The 18,533-nt window shown below is 42.5% G+C and overlaps 1 protein-coding gene across 1 annotated transcript in view; it reads left to right on the forward strand.

Annotated features, from left to right (window-relative positions):
• The window catches only part of LOC137323446 (contactin-associated protein-like 5), a 630,151-nt gene that overhangs the window by 310,415 nt on the left and 301,203 nt on the right, over nt 1–18,533 (forward strand). The window contains exons 13-17 of the mRNA XM_067986920.1: nt 3,190–3,339; nt 4,004–4,175; nt 6,095–6,201; nt 6,985–7,104; nt 13,519–13,722. Of these exons, the coding sequence (XP_067843021.1) occupies nt 3,190–3,339; nt 4,004–4,175; nt 6,095–6,201; nt 6,985–7,104; nt 13,519–13,722 (753 nt within the window). The remainder of the gene's footprint in view (nt 1–3,189; nt 3,340–4,003; nt 4,176–6,094; nt 6,202–6,984; nt 7,105–13,518; nt 13,723–18,533) is intronic.

Consider the following 18,533-nt stretch of genomic DNA (forward strand, 5'->3'; position numbering starts at 1 on the left):
GGCACCACGCCTGTAGCCAGGGAGGATTGGAAATTGATGGTCAGAGCCTCCGCTATATCCTCCGTTGCTTCTCTTAACAGCCTGGGATACATTTCATCCGGGCCTGGCGATTTATCTACTTTCAAAGATGCTGATCCCCTTAATACTTCCTCTCTCACTATGTTTATCCCATCCAATATTTCACACTCCTCCTCCTTATCTACAATCTCTGCATCGTCCCCTCTTTTGTGAAGGCAGAAGCAAAGTATTCATTAAGAACCATACCCACATCTTCCGCCTCCACAAACAGGTTACCTTTTTGTGTTCTCCAATAGGCCCTACTCTTTCCTTCGTTAACTTATTGCTCTTTATGTATTTATAAAACATTTTTGGGTTTTCCTTAATTTTACTTGCCTCTGCAGCATTTCAGTACTCTGACTTAATTCAGTAGTGTCGTTTGAGAAATTGAATTCAGCTTCAAAAAAATGCAGTAATCACAAAAATTGGTGTCAGGAAAAGTGACCATGAAGAGTATGGAAGTATGAAGCCAACATTATGTACTCAAGTCCTGGAGTGGGGCGTGAATCTTTTGACTCAGAAGCAAGAGTGCTACCAACTAAGCTAAGCTGACACTTGGGAAATGTGGCAAATTTACCACAGGAGAGAATAGGACAAATTCAGTGCTACCAACAAATCTAGAAGTTTACTTGGAGAATATTTCGGGGTGTAAATTTGTCTTGGACGGTCACGCAAAACGGGCGATAGCAAATGGGCAGCCCGTTTTGCACGCATCCTGATTCTCTTTTCCATTAACTTCAATCGAAAAGAATACCGGGCAGCATGTGAAACGGGCGTCAACTCGCAATTACCTCTTATTTGCTGCTGCTCGAGATGAATTTATACCCCTTCCAATCCTGCTAAAATTGTTAACTCTCTTGTATTTTGATACATTTATTTATTACTAAAGAGACTTTTCTGTTTATTAACTGTTGGAAATTCCAGTCAGCAGTGATTTTAATTGTTATTGACCCTCACTTGTCATCACAAAAGGGATCGAGGAACAGAGGAACGGAGTACAGATACACAAATCACTAAAAGTAGCAACGCAGGTTAATAAGGCCATTTAAAAAAAAAGGCAAATCAAGTGCTCGGGTTCATTTCTAGAGGGATAGAATTGAAAAGCAAAGAAGTTATGTTAAACTTGTATAGAACCTTGGTTAGACCACACTTGGAGTATCGTGCACAGTTCTGGTCTCCATATTGTAGAAAGAATATAGCGGCATTGGAGAGGGTGCAAAAAAGATTCACAAGGATGATACCAGAACCGAGCCAATATCCTTATTAGGAACGGCTGAACAGGCTGGGGCTCTTTTCTCTAGAAGGCCGAGGGGTGACTTGATAGAGGTCTTTAAGATAATGACAGGATAGACATAGAGAAAATGTTTCTACCTGTAGGGGAGTCCAAAACCAGAGGACATAAATATAAAATAGTTGCTAATAAATCCAATAGGAATTCAGGAGAAATTTCTCTACCCAAAGAGTGGTAAGAATGTGGAACTCGCTACCACAAAGAGTAGTTGAGACAAATAGCATAGATGCATTTAAGGGGAAGCTGGATAAGCACATGAGGGAAAAAGGAATAAAAGGGTATTCTGATAGGGTTAGATGAAATAGGGAGGGAGGAGGCTCGTGTGGAGCATAAACACCGGCATAGACCAGTTGGGCTGAATGGCCTGTTTCTGTTCTGTAGTTTCGAAGTGACTCGATGTAACATTTAAACTAACACTTGTAGCATAGTTCATTTGAGGTGGCAGAGTAGTGCCCAATATGGAAATGAGCCTTACCAACCAGAAAGTTCCAAGTCTGTGTTGAGGTAGCTGATCTCGACACGGGCAGTAGTTAGTTTGCGACAATTGGCTTCAACGACCTTGGGCTAGGAAGAGATAGAAAGTCAGCCATGGTTCCCAATCCTGGTTACTATCTAAGGACTCGTGTGGTAAAATGAGTGAGTAGATCGTGTTCAGATGTGATGCCCTCCAGAGTTGAATGCTCGCCATCTTCCATCCATATCTGCTGGCAGCAGGTGAGGCATCACACCACTGACCCAGACTCAGAAAATTTGTCCAGAATCATAGGTAAAAAAAATCACTTTAAGAGAAACAAAGATTTGCATATATACAGTGCCTTTCACAACCTCAGGATGTCCCAAAGCACTTTACAACCAATGTTGGAAGTGTAGTCACTGTTGTAATTAAGGAAACACGACAGCCAATTTCCATGCAGAAAGTCCCACAAACTGCAATGTGATAATGACCCTGATAATCTGTTTTAGTGATGTTTGTTGAGGGGTATATATTGGCTAGGACATCGGGGAGAACTCCACTGCTCTTCTTCGAAATAGTGGCATGAGATCTTTTACATCCATCTGAGAGGACAGACCAGGCTTCGGTTTAATGTCTCATCTGAAAGACGCACCTCTGACAGTGCAGCACTCCCTCAGTACTGCACTGGTGTGTCAGCCTAGGTTATGGCCTTAAATCTCTGGAGTGGAACTTGAACTCACAACCTTCTGACTTAGAGGCGAGAATGCTACCACTGAGCCATTGCTGACACCCGAGTACTGGAGTTCTGCTGGCACCAGGGAAACTGTACCACATCATTAATCAGAAGAGGAAAAAGAGAAAACTTGGACCATCATTACAACAAACAGTTAACAAGGGATGTTTGGATTAAAAGCCAGATCCTCAATTATTGGTACCTGTAGGAGACAAACATCCAATGATGCTTGTTCTCTGGCTGCACCATATGAATTGAAATTGAAATTGTTGTGTAGTCATTCATAGAATCATAGAATCGTACAGCACAGAAGGAGGCCATTCGGCTCATCGTGATGTGCCGGCTCTTTGAAAGAGCTATCCAATTAGTCCCACTGCCCTGTTTTTTCCCTATAGCCCTGCAAATATTTCCTTTTCAAGTATCTACCTTTTTGAAAGTTACTATTGAATCTGCTTCCACCACCCTTTCAGGCAGTACTTTCCAGATCGTAATAACTCACTGCACAAAAAAATTTCTCCTCATCTCCACCTCTTTTTTCCAATCACCTGAAGTCTGTGTAATTCGTAAGAAGTGCTGACACAGCCATCCCAGGTCAACAAACCTGATGGACTTTGTTTAAGGACACTCGTTGACCTCTGTGTTTTACTGTAACAGGCACTAATCTGAATGATGGACAATGGCATGCCATCCATTTGAGCGTCAGACGGAATCGTGTCAGCGTCAAGTTGAACGGCGGAGCTGCCTCGACCGCTCACTCGACCACGCAGACACAGATGTATTCAGGAAGCAGCTATTATTTTGGAGGTGGGATGCGCTCATTTGCATAATGGATCTTTTTATTGAGTAGCTGGCCCACCGTTTGATTTTAACACGTCACTCAGTTCTGACATTGCTTCTAGTCAACGGTTCAGTGATGTTCTCGATAAGAGTCTGTCAGAACAATGAATTAAAACGTTATAGTTTTGACTATGGTTGGACGTAATCCTGGAGGTTTCATCAGATGACCTCTGGCCTACTGCCCCACCCTCAGGCTCCCGCCATTGGTCATCCGACACATCCATCCTGGCGATGCACCGCCTTCCCACGCCAATTGGACAGTGACTTGACTCTTTGTTACCGGATTGGATGATTCTTGACCGTCAGCTAAACAGCCATTTTTCCCGACCTCTGACTTTCTTCCCCCTTTCTTCCCTTTTTCTCCCAGTGTTGCTCATGGAAGCGTCCGGGAGATTAATCTTTAATTCCTGGAGACTTCAGGACAATCCGTGGGTGGGGGGTTAGGGGGTGTTGACAGCCCTATCTTGACAGCAAAGGTTGAGGATAGAGAAAATTCTTTATTACGCATACCTCATCATTGCTTCAACACTCCTATATAATTGTGTATCTTTTCAGTTTGATGTTCAATTAATGTCGCGTTCAGCTGTTTCCTTCTTATTCTAAACCCTTCTGTACATGCTGTGTTTCAAAGGCTGCCCTGGAAGTACCATTGATGCTGAATGTCCAAACACCATCGCTCCCTTTCAAGGCTGCATGCGACTTTTTTCGATCGACAGCCAGCCAGCCAATCTCATTCTGGTGCAACAAGGCTTGCAAGGCAACTTCAGCGACTTACAAATAGACCTGTGTGGTATCATGGACAGGTAATCGTATTTCCTATTTTACATTCTATAAATAGGTTAAAATTTTATTGTTTAAAATTTGAATGCAGATCAGTCCCTCAAGGATTATGTTGTCATTGTCCCCACTATATGTCAGAAAAATAAGTTAGGAATTTTTCATTTTTATTGAATTATTTTTAATAATTTTCTGCTCTATGATTTTATTTTGTGTACACACACACACACACACACACACACACACACACATACTCACTCACTCACTCTCTCTCTCCCACAGCCTGAAGTCAGCTCTGATATCTGTTCAGATGTAGAATCGTTGAATCACACAGCACAAAAGGAGGCCATTCAGCCCATTGTGTCTGTGTCGGCTCTTTGAAAGAGCCCAAATAGTCCCACTCCCCTGTTTTTCTCCATAGCATAGAAATAAAGATCGTTTGATGCATTTTAGGGAAAGGCAAGGAAGAAAATGGACTGTTTTTGATTCCAAAATGGATGGTCTAAGATCAATATTTCAAAGTGGACTTCAGTGAGCTTCAGATGTGTTTAAAATTGGATACTGGGCAGTATTTTCCTCTGAATTACCACCTGCTTTGAGGTAGCTGGGGAGCAGAAAATGGAATAAAATATACATACCACTTAAAATGCCAGACTAACATGGCACCAAAATGTTCCCGGAAAGAAATCACCTGTCCCCTTTAAATCCCCTAGGAACCCGTGCTGCTTCATTTTAACTGAGATCAAATGGGCATGCCTTATTTCTCCAACCCATTTTTCCCGACTTCTGTCCCAAACCTGCCTCTAATAATTACCATCACCATATAAGCGGTAGTAAGGTATCAATGGTATAAATGGCACCGTTGCCTGCAACCTCGAAACAATATAAGTTTATTGGCCAGGGATTGGAACTCTGCTGTTCGTGTAAACACACACATATAAAGCCCTCCCCTCAGAGCAGAGTGCAGTTTGCAGCCCGCAGTATAACTGGGGTCTTGCTGGCTGCAGTTCACACTCTGCAACTGCTGGTGCTAAATCAGTTGTCCAATGTAACTGCAGCCCAAACAGATGCCTCTGTAAAACAGTCAACTAACGGGAGTGGATGCTTCTTCGGTTTCCATTTCTAGACTTTCACTTTCTGTTTACTTAACAGAAAAAGTCCCTTTCTCTTTGGTGGAATTAATTGTATGTCCAATTAGCTGGCTGGGTGGAGGGGCTGCATTATTCGTACTTCTCAGCAAGAAAAAAAGAACTTGCACTTATTTAGCACCTTTCACGACCTCAGGAAGTCCCAAAGCGCTTTACAGCCAATGAAGTACTTTCGAAGTGCAGTCCTTGTTGTAATGTAGAAAACATGGCAGCCAGTTTATACACAGCAAGGTCCCACAAACAGCAATGTGATAATATCGAGATCATCTGTTTTTTTTATTGATGTTGGCTGAGGGATAAATATTGGCCAGGACATTGGGGATCTTTTACATCCGCCTGAGTGGGCAGACGGGGCCTCGATTTAACGGCTCATCCGAAAGACGGCACCTCAGACAGTGCCGCGTTCCCTCAGTACGGCACTGGAGCGTCAGCCTAGATTTTGTCTCTGGAATGGGACCTGAGCCTATGACCTTCTGACTCAGAGACAAGAGTGTGACCACTGAGCCACGGCTGACACCTGGAGCAGTCCCAAATCATCTTGAACAATGGTTAATAGGGTAAAGAAGTATCTCAGCAATGTGCCTCAATCCCAACCTCGAAAGAATGCTTCCTTCTGCATCAATATGTCATTCAGCTTATCAACCACACTATGGTTTGAATGAGACTACCAATTAAATGCCAATTAGTGATGAATTATAAGCAATTTATGCTGTGGACCCACCTACTGTGAACTGGGTTTAATTGATTGTGCAAGAAATGCATTTTATATCAGAATGTCTTTTGTTTTTGTGCGATAGGTGTTTACCAAATTACTGTGAGCACGGTGGAGAATGCTCTCAGTCCTGGAGTACCTTTTACTGCGACTGCGCCGGGACTGGCTACACAGGAGCCACCTGCCATAACTGTGAGTAACATCGAATTAACTGCATTACATAGTTTTTCTGTTCAAATTTTTCAATTTAAGGAGTTGAAGGAGTTAAAATATTCTGTTAATGTTAACTTAGGCAAGCTGACTGCATTTAAAAGGAGTCCTTTGCCCTTTTTAGCAGGTAATGTACAAGCCGGCTAATGCAAAGTCTGGTGTGACTCTCTCAAAACATCCCACTTGAATTAGCAGTAAACAACTCTCACCTACTTGTCCACCTTTAACGGTGATAATGGCTCCTACTTAAAGTTGTACATTTCGCTATGAACAAATTCAATGACATAAAAAATGTTTCCTTCCTCTCAAATTATTGGGTAGGTTTCTGCTATGCACTAAAGCATGTCTTGTAAATCCTTCATTGAATTCAACTTTCTTTCTCTCCCCCCACTATATTTATAGTCACATCAATAATCCAAAAGTGACATTTTCACATTAAACGTGCACTGTTGCTAAAATAAAACACTGGGAAAATAAATGAGCTTTCCTGAATCACCTGAGTAAGCGGGAATATAGCATCTCATGAATTTAAAGCTGCTGTTTTTTTTTCGCTGTGACTTCAGGATTCTGTGACCTTATTCCTAGGTGATTTTGTTGTTCATCCTATCACTATTTGTTTGAGCTAATGCATTTTTGCACTGCTGGTGTCATAAGATTTCTTACTGTCAAACTTTTCGAGATCTGTTTTTTTTCCCCTAATAGTAGCTAACATTACGGTAATGGGAACACACTGTGCTGATATTGAGATTCTTTTTATATATATAGCCAGGTATAAACAGTCCTGCGAGACGTACAAGCACACAGGGAATACATCAGGCTTCTTCTCCATTGATCCCGATGGCAGTGGCCCACAGGGACCTTTGCTTGCCTATTGTAACATGACAGGTGAGATTGTCCTGTTTAAGTTTGTAAGATTGTTCGTTTACCTCTTGCCAGCAAAGCAGAAATGACAATAAACACAATTATAGAATGAATCCATAAACTACATTAGGACAAAGTGATTTAGAAATGTATCGTTCGAATGCAAGAAGAGACAGTAACTGAAGCAATTGTTAACAAGATACGACCCTTGCCAAATTAGATATTGATTCATTCTACACCTGTCCATGTTTGTTATACTCAAAATGATAATTCAGTCATATTGTGGGTTCATGCAATTAGCTTACATTAATTCCTGTTCCTTGTGGTTTTTAATGGACAGGTTCACTTCCTGAAATATCCTGCTCCAAGAACTCCACTGGTCTCCTGCCATATTGCCCTTCATGACATGTTTGCACTGACATAGCTACGAGATCTGCTAAGGAGTGGATATTTTTGATCTTTTTTTTTGTTATCTTAATTTTAGTTTTTGTTAAAACTATTGCGAGAGAAGATGACTCATGTGGTAACTACTCTTTGCCCAGTATCAGCCTTGGCTCAGTGGTAGCACACTCTCAGCCTCTGAGTTAGAAGGTTGTGGGTAGAAATCCCACTCCAGAGACCTGAGCACAAATTCTAGGCTAACACGCCAGTGCAGTACAGTCGGAGGTGCTGACTTTTGGATGAGACGTTAAACTGAGACTCTGTCTGCCTCCTCAGGTAGACATAAAAGATTCCATGGCACTCTTCAAAGAAGAGCAGGGAAGTTCTCCCGATGTCCTGCAAACATTTATCCCCCAACCAACACCTAAAACACATTATCTGATCATTACCTTATTGCTGCTTGTGGGACCTTGTTGTGCTCAATTTGGCTGCCGCGTTTCCTACATTACAACTGTCATTACACTTCAAAAGTACTTCATTGGCTGTAAAGCGCTTTGGGCTGTAGTGAGGACATTAAAGGCACTATGTAAATGCAAGTCTTTCTTTCTTTTGGCGTGGAACTGAGTTGGATAGAGCAGGAAGGGCCCAGGTTCAATTCCCACTCTGAGTTAGCTGATATCACTGGGATGTTGTAGGGGAACTACAATTGGCCTCAACTCCCTTGGTCAAGGGAGGGGAAAGAACACTAAGCGTTCCTGCTCCTGGTTATTATCCAGTGTATTCCACTAGGAAGTGCACATGCTTGGACATCAGGCATTGACAGCACTAGGCTGAGCTCTGAGGCAACTGATGTAGCTTGCCGTCACTGTCTGGGTTCATACATTAAAGATGGGCACTTGGGGCGTGGTACCAGAGAGTTTCCAGCACCCATGGAACTGTTCCCCAGGACAAATCAACGTCTTCATGAGAGAAATTGGAAAAACTCTGAGGAAACTCACCTACGTTTTCAGCCTTAATACTAATTTGTGAACTCACTTAACAGAAATTGCGTGCGACCATCGTATTTTCAAACATGCGAAGAATGATTGACAGGAAAAGACCCCATGGTTCATCCAGCCTGTCCCAAAAACTGTGCTGCCTTGTGCATCACAATATGTGCACTCCCCACCCCACCCGAAAGCTATGTGATCTCCTAGGAGAGACGAAAGAAACAGATAAAACCCAGGCCAATTTGGGGGGAGAAAATGTGGGAAATTTCTCTGTGACCCCCTTAGGTGATTGAAAACTAGTCCAAGAGACCAGTTGAATTTTCTATTCAAAGCACTCAAATTTAGTGGGATTTAGTGGACATGGGGATATTCTTTTACTTCCTGATATTTGCCCTTTCCCATTTCTCTTGCTCAAAATTTTTCTTGATGAAAATGTACCAAGTTTCACCCCAGTGTCTTCCACATATTAGTCTTGTGTGCTTATTTATTTATGCATGCTTCCTTGATAAAATAGTTTCTCTTGGCCAGGTTTCTTCCCAAAATAGCTGCCACCATCAGCTTCTTTCAGCGGGGCCCAGCCCCTCATAACCCTCTCTTTTATTGGCTTCAATAGAAAAAGTTTGCTGGACACGCTTTTCTTTCACAAATATTCCAGCCCTCCTCCCCAATCAATTGCTGCCTTATTAGCGAACCAGAACTAGACTCCCCAGGGAACATTTCAATTTGGGTACAGTTTAACTCTTAAATCATTAGAAATGGTGCAGAGTTCAGCCAAAGTGAAGTATGCTGTTTGTATCCATTTTTTCATGGTCAACTTAATAACATAATGATGCAAAGCTACATGTACAGATTGGAACATATGCTAGGAGTGGAAAACGGCAGTGTAGGGGAAATTTAAAGGGACATGGACATTTAAAGGGCTATGTCAGAATGGGAGTGGGCAATAAGCCTTGCAGCCTTGGAAGAGGCTGAAAAGACACATTGACAGCCTTTTCCAAGGTTGAAGGGAGTGACAGGCAATAATGAAGGGACCAGAAACTTAGTGCGCAGATATGAATGGACAGGCAAGTGCTAGAGCACTTGGCCCTCGGTTTAATGACTGCAGAAGTAGAGGAGGTGCTGACTGAAGTGGTTGTGAAGAGAATGGCCCTGTTACTTCATGACACCATGTCCATAAGTCAGCATTGCCGAATGCCTGGAAGGAGGTGGAAGCAAGTCTGAGGCTGCAGCTGGCTGGTACCATCACAGCATGCACTAGCCCCATGGTGCATGTTGGCAGCAGGCGACTTACAGCATATGGTACAGCTCTGCATCAGACTCCATGAAGACAGCTCCCCGTGGTTGCTGCCAGTTAGGTATGCCAATGGCTTGCAGATACGGTTGAGGAACATCTTGGCAGATGTGGTCAATCAGCATATGTGCTGCCTGTTGATCACTCTGGTGTGAAGTACCCCTGAAAGCACAACATAATGTGTTGGCTGCCTTTGAAGAATCATCCAAGCTTATGGTTAGTCAGTTATTCACATATTATGTTTGTGCCATTATCTGCTGTCAAGGCCTCCTCGCGAATTAAAGTCTTTGTCTGCCAATGAAACACCAAGTCCCATTCACTCATCACCGAACAACATTGGCTCCCGGTCCAGCAATGCCCTAAATTTAAAATTCTCAACCTTGTGTTCAAATCCCTCCATGTCCTTCCTATCTCTGTAACCTTCTCCAGCCCTACAACCCTCTGAGAACTCTGCGTTCCTCCAATTCTGGCCTCTTGCGCATCCCCGATTTTCATTGCTCCACCATTGGCGGCTGCAGCCTTCAGCTGTCCAGGCCCTAAGCTGTGGAATTCCCTCCCTAAATCTCTCCGCCTCTCTACCCCTCTCCTTCTTTAAGACTCTTCTTAAAACCTACCTCTTTGACCAAGCTGTTGGTCACCTGTCCTAATATCTCCTTATGTGGCTCGGTGTCAAATTTTGACCGATAACGCTCCTGTGAAGCATCTTGTTGCGTTTTACTACAAGTTGTTGTTGCCAAAGAAAGGTATGTGCACCTCTGCCCGTAGATGCGGGGGTGCAGGAACCAAATGGCGGACACACCACATCTCTGCCGTTGCCAGACCTGCCTGGTGTCCCTCCATTGTTCCTCCTCTACCTGAAAAGGCTCAAAGATTGGGAGAAGCACATGGAGAAACCCATTGGTGGCATGAAGGTTCATCTGAGAAATTAAAGTAGTAGACCAATTACCACACAGGCTTATGAAAATCTAAGTGGCAGCAGAGAAAAAAAAGAAAATCAATGCTGAAATAGACTTAAATCTGTTGAATGATTTTGCTTACTATACCTTTTAAATAAACTGATGCACACAGAAGTTTCCCTAGCAACCCTGGACCTCCATTATTCATTGGTATAAATATGACTGAGCGTCTGTAAGAATGAATGTTAGGTAATTGCATGCTGGATTTCCCTTCTTTAATTTCCACAGGACAATGAAGCACTCACCTTAGTTTTTGGCCCTGCCTGATTTATCTCCGTAAGTCTGGAAAATCTGATTGGAAAAATCTACGCTCCTCTGTCTCGCAGCCTGACCTCATTTCTTCTCTTGATAATTTCCTCGTATATTTTACCCTCACGGTGGCTTTGGTGGATCAGGTTGATGCAGATTTTCAGAAGACTTGATTTCCAATATAGATAGCTTTGCTGTGTGTGTATTTACAAACCTTCACATCTCTGCTTTTGCAAGTTTAGAAGAGGGGGCAGTGGTACACTGCGTTGGTACAACAATGCATTGTGCTACACCAATGGTAAAATGGAGCTATATTCCTGTGACTCCCCACATAATAAAGTCCCAAACTCTGCTGTGACTTTTGGGTAGGAGCAAGCAGATGGTGGGTGCCTCTCCACGACAAGGAAGAACCTTTGCACTGATCCACCCAGGTCCCTGCAATAGGCTTCAGCCAGCTCCAAGAGTTGTATTGCAGAGGTCAGGGAGTAGGTTTCCTGCTTGACCTCTTGGCTAGCGGATGCTGCATAACACCATGGGCTTAGAGAAAGAACTTGCATGGCGCCTTTCACAACCTCACGTCATCCCAAAGCGTTTCACAGCCAATGAAGTACTTTTGAAGTGTAGTCACTGTTGTAATGTAGGAAACACGGCAGTCAATTTGCACACTGCCAGGTCCCACAAACAGCAACGAGATAATGACCAGATAATCTGCTTTAGTGATGTTGGTTGAGGGATAAATATTGGCCTGGATACTGGGGCGAACTCCCCTGCTCTTCTTCGAAATAATGCCATAGGATCTTTTACATCCTCCTGAGAAGGCAGACGGTCCCATCCGAAAGATAGCACTTCTGACGGTGAAGCACTCCCTCAGTACTGCACTGGAGTGTCAGCCTGGATTTTGTGCTCAAGTCTCTGGAGTGGGACTTGAACTCACAACCTTCTAACTCAGAGGTGAGAGTGCTGCCAACTGAGCCACAGCTGACACCAAGGAAAGGAGAGGAGAAAAATGCATTGAAATTAGGGTGCAGGTGAATGAAAAAATAATTTTGCAGCCGGCAAACTGTATCAGGTTTAATTAATGAGAAAACACTATTGTACGTGTCTGCATGAGAATGCTGGACAGTTATTTGCTAAAGAGTGAACACATACCTGTCAAGAAAAGTACTTTCACCACACAAATATAATATAGTATCTTCCTTTAGCAACAAAAAACAATGGTAAAAGTACCTTGTGAATTGCCCATATTTAACTTGGATCACATATTAATGCCTGTCCATATAAATGAAAGAGCAATCTCCATCAACCCCACATTATGTGTCACATATGGGGAGAGAGCAGGAATATGATATTGAGATAGAGGATCAGCCATGATCATATTGAATGGCGGAGCAGGCTCGAGGGGCCGAATGGCCTACTCCTGCTCCTATTTCCTATGTTTCTACAAAGGGACCACATGGGATAACGGAGATGGATGGATAACAGTGAGCTCCTATATCTCGGTCTTACACTTATGGGTCAGCAAAATCCTAGGTATGGGGCTGAGGACACATGCAATATAAATGACATAAATTGCAAACAAAGCAATGGGGTTCATTTCGAGGGGAATAGAATTCAAAAGCAGAGAAGTTATGTTAAACTTGTATAGAACCTTGGTTAGACCACACTTGCAATACTGTGCACGGTTCTGGTCTCCATATTACAAAAAGGATAGAGAAGCACTGGAGAAGGTGCAAAAAAGATTTACAAGTATGATACGAGAACAGAGTGGTTATAACGATCAGGAAAGACTGAACAGGCTGGGGCTCTTTTCTCTAGAAAAGAGAAGACCGAGGGGTGAATTGATAGAGGTCTTTAAAATTATGAAGGGGTTCGAAAGGGTAGGTTAGAGAAGATGTTTTCACTTGTGGGGGATTCCAAAACTAGGGGCCATAAATACAAGATAGTCACTAATAAATCCAATAAGGAATTCAGGAGAAACTTCTTTACTCAAAGAGTGGTTAGAAGGCGGAACTTGCTACAACATGGAGCAGTTGAGGCGAATAGCATAGGTGCATTTAAAGGGAAGATAGATAAGTTCACAAGGGAGAAAGGAATAGAAAGATACGTTGATCGGATGAGATGAAGTAAGGCGGGAGGAGGCTCGGGTGGAGCACAAACACCGGCATAGACCTGTTGGGCTGAATGGCCTGTTTCTGTGCTGTAAATACGATGTAATACTATGTAAATTGAATTTAATGTCTCCTGAGCTGAGAGATTGATTTATGTGAAGTGTTAGCACCCTGTGCGGAATTCTAGTGGACAATCAGCAGTGCTGATAATCGAAGTGCGGATAGTGGAGGTCCCATTGTAGGCAAATGTATTATTTTTATATATGAACTGAAAGAGTCTGAAATAAGTAAAAGCCAGTTTAAATTCATTGCGTAGCAGCTCAAATGGTAAGTGTATAATCATAATGTCGGCAGATTGGTGTATGGTTAAAACACCAATTGATTTTTCTGTTTAACGCTCTTGTACCAGGCTGTACAATGAGCTGTTATGTTCCATTAACATCTTGTACTCATTATTCTGACAGAAGATAGAACCTGGACCATAATTCAGCACAATAACATGAAGGAAACCAAATTGCAAGGTTCTCCCAATGTCGACAAGCCTTACATCGCGTCCTTCAACTACAGCGCCAACATGGAACAGCTGCAGACCATGATTAACAGCGCAGAGCACTGTGAGCAGGAGATTGTCTATCACTGCAAGAACTCGCACCTTCTGAATACCCCTGGTAAGTGTAGTCGCTGATACCTTTAGTTGCACAAAGTCAACAGGGCCCTAAACTTGTTGTATTTATTTCCCTCCCACTGCCGGCATGGTACGGAGATTGCTGTGAAACTGGTCTTTGACATTAAATGTTAACGTGGCAAGCTGCTGTACTGCAATAGAGTGGTCTCCATGGACCCTCCATCCCCCTCTCCCCCCACCCACAAAGAGAGTGAAAGAGAAACGCATTCAAAAACTACCAAGCTTCTCAGGAAAGGTTAAGAAAGAAAGAAAGAACTTGCATTTTTATAGCGCCTTTCGCATCCTCAGGACATCCCGAGGTGCTTCACAGTCAGTGAAGTATTTTTGAAGTGTAGTCACTGTTTAATGTAGGAAAGGTGGCAGCCAATTTGCGCACAGCAAGGTCCCACAAACAGCAATGAGATAAATGATCAGATATTTTGTTTTGATGATGTTGGTTGAGGGATAAATGTTGGTCAGGAGAACTCCCCTGCTCATCTTTGAGTTGTGCCATGGGATCGTTTACATCCATCTGAGAGGGCTGATGGGGCCTTGGTTAACGTTTCATCCAAAAGATGGCATCTCTGACAATGTAGCACTCCCTCAGTAGTGCATTGGAGTGTCAGCCTAGTATATGTGCTCAAGGCTCTGGAGTGGGACTTGAACCTGCAACCTCCTGACTTGGAGGTGAGAGAGCTGCCACTGAGCCACAGATGAGGAAGTTGGACTTGTTTTCATTGGAAAGAGGAGGCTTTGGGGTGACCTAACAGAAGTTTTCAAATTATAAATCATATTGATGGTGGTTATAAGGACCAGTTGCTCATTTTAACAAAGGATTCAAATACCAGAGAAAATGGAAATAAATTAGGAGTGAATAGGGAATTCAGGCACTGCTATTTCACACAAAGCTCAAAAGGTACTTCATTGGCTGTAAATTGGTTTGGGCTGTCCTGAGGTCATGAAAGGTGCTATATAAATTCAAGACTTTCTTTCTTTCTTTCTAGAGTCTGTTCCATCTATCCAATATTCTATGTGTAACTGTGAGGGGACTGAAGTTTCTCACATGAGGCTAGTTATTTTTAAACCTGGGCACTAAGGCCTGATGCTAAAGGTCGGAGGCCGGGACAAAAGGATGATTTTGGCTGCTATAAGTCCTTTTAGTTAATTCATTACCCGAGCTCACAATTGACAGAGTGAATCAGGCCAGTTATTTGCCAACGTCAGCATTTAGGTAACTGAGAGAAATCGTCTGTCTTAATTTTGAGAAGTGGCTGAATCCACCATTTGTCTGCATTGTGTCTAATAACATTTACACGTTTCTTCCTGAGATTTTAAGTGGAATGATTTATGGTACAGCTCAATGTGAACTGAAATCTTGTTGTTTGTTCCATACAAGTACCTGGGTTGAGGGACTTTAATTATGTGGAGAGACTAGAGAAACTGGGGTTGTTCTCCTTAAGCAGAGAAGGTTATGAGGAGATTTAATTGAGGAGTTCAAAATTATGAAGGGTTTTGATAGAGTAAATAGGGAGAAACTGTTTCCACGGGCAGGAGGGTCAGTAACCAGATGGTACAGATTCAACATTATTGGCAAAAGAACCAGAGGGGAGATGAGGAGAATTTTCTTTTACTCAGCAAGTTGTTATGATCTGGAATGCATTGCCTGAAAGGGTGGTGGAAGCAGATTCAATAGTAACTTTCAAAATGGAATTGGATAAATACTTGAAAAGGAAAAATTTACAGGGCCATGTGTTAGAGCAGGGGTGTGGGACTAATTGGATAGCTCTTTCAAAGAGCCGGTACAGGCACAATGGGCCGAATGACCCCCTTTTGTACTGTATGATTCTATGAAGAAGGATATGTTTGAATCGTATGTTCAGTGGAAGCTCCTTAATGGGAACACCCAAAGCGGCGAGCAAAACATTCACGTTTATTTAACTGTGCTTGATGAGTCAGTGTTGTACAATGTGTGGGGAATGAAACTGGTGCCAGTGCAGATATCTCCTCTGAACCAATACTCATATTTTCAAACTGCTCATTAGCTGCTATATATAGTAATCATATAGAAATGCCAGTTTGAATCAATATAATGCCTGCTTCTGAAATATATTCGGCCACCATCAGTTCTATACTTAGAACTGTCGCTTTGACTTATTTCTTTGCATTGATCAGATTAAATTAAAGCATTTGGCCAACAACAACAACTAATTACACTTATATAGTGCCTTTAATGTAGTAAGACGTCCCAAGGCACTTCACCGGAGCGTATTCAGACAAAAATTGACACTGAGCCATATAAGGAGATATTAGGACGGGTGACCAAAAGCTTGGTCAACGAGGTAGATTTTAAGGAACGTCTTAAAGGAGGAGAGAGGTAGAGAGATGGAGAGGTTTAGGGAGGGAATTCCAGAGCTCAGGGCCTAGGCAGCTGAAAGCACGGCCGCCAATGGTGAAGCGATGAAAATCGGGGATGCGCAAGAGGCCAGAATTGGAGGAGTGCAGAGATTGCGGAGGGTTGTAGGGCTGGAGAAGGTTACAGAGATAGGGAGGGGGCGAGGCCATGGAGGGATTTGAAAACAAGGATGAGAATGTTAAAATCCATCATTCCTTCACTTGCAGCCCCACCAGACTTGCTGCTCCGTGCTCCATTGTGCCTCCATTCCATGGCCTGCCTCGCTGTGGGATGTTGACCAAGCTGAGTGCCTCTTTTAGTTGCTCTGCAGTGAAAACAGGCAAAGAGATGCTTTAAAGAGGCAAGGGGATGTTACGAGGAGGAAAGGTTATCCCAGCTTCCATACAGTGAGTGAAGAGCCACATTAAAAAAAACTGTTCAATAAAAACTATCAGTCCTACAGTTTATTTATTTTTTCCCTTCACACAGGAGGCATCTGGCCTCTATCTACTAATGGTCCCTGATAGCATGACTTAAATCACGGGTCACCGTGTGCGCAGTTGCCTGCGCAGCTCCATGTTCCATATTCCATCCCTCTGTGACGCAGCATTCCTGACACTTACCATTGAGCAAGACGACAGTTGGCATTATGACTCTTGATACAAAGCGAATGAGTAAAAGCATTTGTATAATCCAGTGACTTCAATCCAAAGCGAATCTCACCGTAAATCACATGAACAAGGATTTAGTTGTCAGCAAGGATCAAGCAGGAGTTAGTGGACCAACACCAAAAGTTTAGTCAAAATGAGTTCCTGGAATTTGTGAATGGGTCCTGGGTCTGTGGAAATACTGAAAAGAAGAAAAGACTTGCATTGTTCTAACACTTGGTCACGTCATTCAAAAATTTCTTAAAGCTCTTCATGTACAATGAATTGCTTTGAAATGGAGGGGTTATTGTTATGTAGGCAAAGACAACCATCCATTTTGCACACTGAAAGATCCCACAAACAGCGATTAGGTGAATTTTTCTTTTGCTATTGGTTGAGAGAAGGATGTTGGCCAGGAAGCTGGGAGAACTCCTACTAGTAATTGGCAACTCAAGACTTCTCAAATGTAAAATGTAAATATTGCAAATAAAGTGGTAACAAACTTGAGCTCATTTTTTATTCAACAACTTCATTGCTATTACAGCTAGTAAGCAAAACCGTATATGTTACATATTAAAATGAATGTAGCTCAAGTACTTTAACATGATCAGTTATGTTTACACTGTAGTGTTGGGTACTCTAATCTATTTATTTATTAATGCATGCTTTTTAATGCTTATTTTAAAGTTAAGTTATTACACCAAGGACTTGGATTAAATATCACTTGGCGTTAGCGCTGGTAAATCTATAATATTCCTTCAGGTTAAACCAAGTCAGTAGGACAAGGAAAACGCAGGCTCAAGGCAAATGCAAGAGTCTTCACAAAGTTCTTCCACTTAAAGATTGAATTGGCTTAAAGTACGATAGTGAAAGCAAAAATACCAGAGTCATTTACAAGACTGAGGAAAGCCATGATGTGGAGATGCTGGTGATGGACTGGGGTTGACAATTGTAAACAATTTTACAACACCAAGTTATAGTCCAACAAATTTATTTTAAATTCCACAAGCTTTCGGAGGCTTCCTCCTTCGTCAGGTGAACACCTGACGAAGGAGGAAGCCTCCGAAAGCTTGTGGAATTTAAAATAAATTTGTTGGACAATAACTTGGTGTTGTAAAATTGTTTACAAGACTGAGGAAAGCTATGATGAGGAACCTGTAGTCTTTTTGGGATGGGTAAGCTGGTGTTGGGCTGATCTATATCTATCTTTTGATCTTGTTGGTATTTGTGCCAAATAGAATTAGTTAGTTTAAGTCATACCACAGTGGTGTCAATATTCACTCCGTTTAATTTACCAAACTCATGACGGAAACTACAGCAAACAGAGTCTCCTGAGTACAGCAGGATGTTTCCTCCAGCAAAAGGCAGTGAGTGGAGGATAGCTACATAATACCAATTAGGTGCGTAAAATCAATCCCAGTCACTTGCAGCACAATCTCCAGCCGTGATTGATGGGGGAATTACCCAATTATCTCCATTCTGGGCGGGACTTGTGGTGTCACTATATGCAGCCTAAATTAAAACTACAAGCCCTGCCACCAACTCATTGGCTGACGCAGCAGTGTCAATATTCACTCCGTTTAAATATAAGTGACTTCCCTTACCCAAGTGTAAAACAGGAGCCCTGGAAATGAATTGTCTGCAGGATTGAACCATGTTGTTTGATTTGCAGATTTAGTCAGGATACAGGGCCTTTGTCTTAGGTATTTGTTAAATTGTACTTGGAGAAAACATTAACAAGTCTTTGGTAACTAGACGATGTGTGGGCACTGCTCA

This window comes from Heptranchias perlo, chromosome 7, assembly GCF_035084215.1.
Source record: "Heptranchias perlo isolate sHepPer1 chromosome 7, sHepPer1.hap1, whole genome shotgun sequence".
In the NCBI taxonomy this organism is placed as follows: Eukaryota; Metazoa; Chordata; class Chondrichthyes; order Hexanchiformes; family Hexanchidae; genus Heptranchias; species Heptranchias perlo.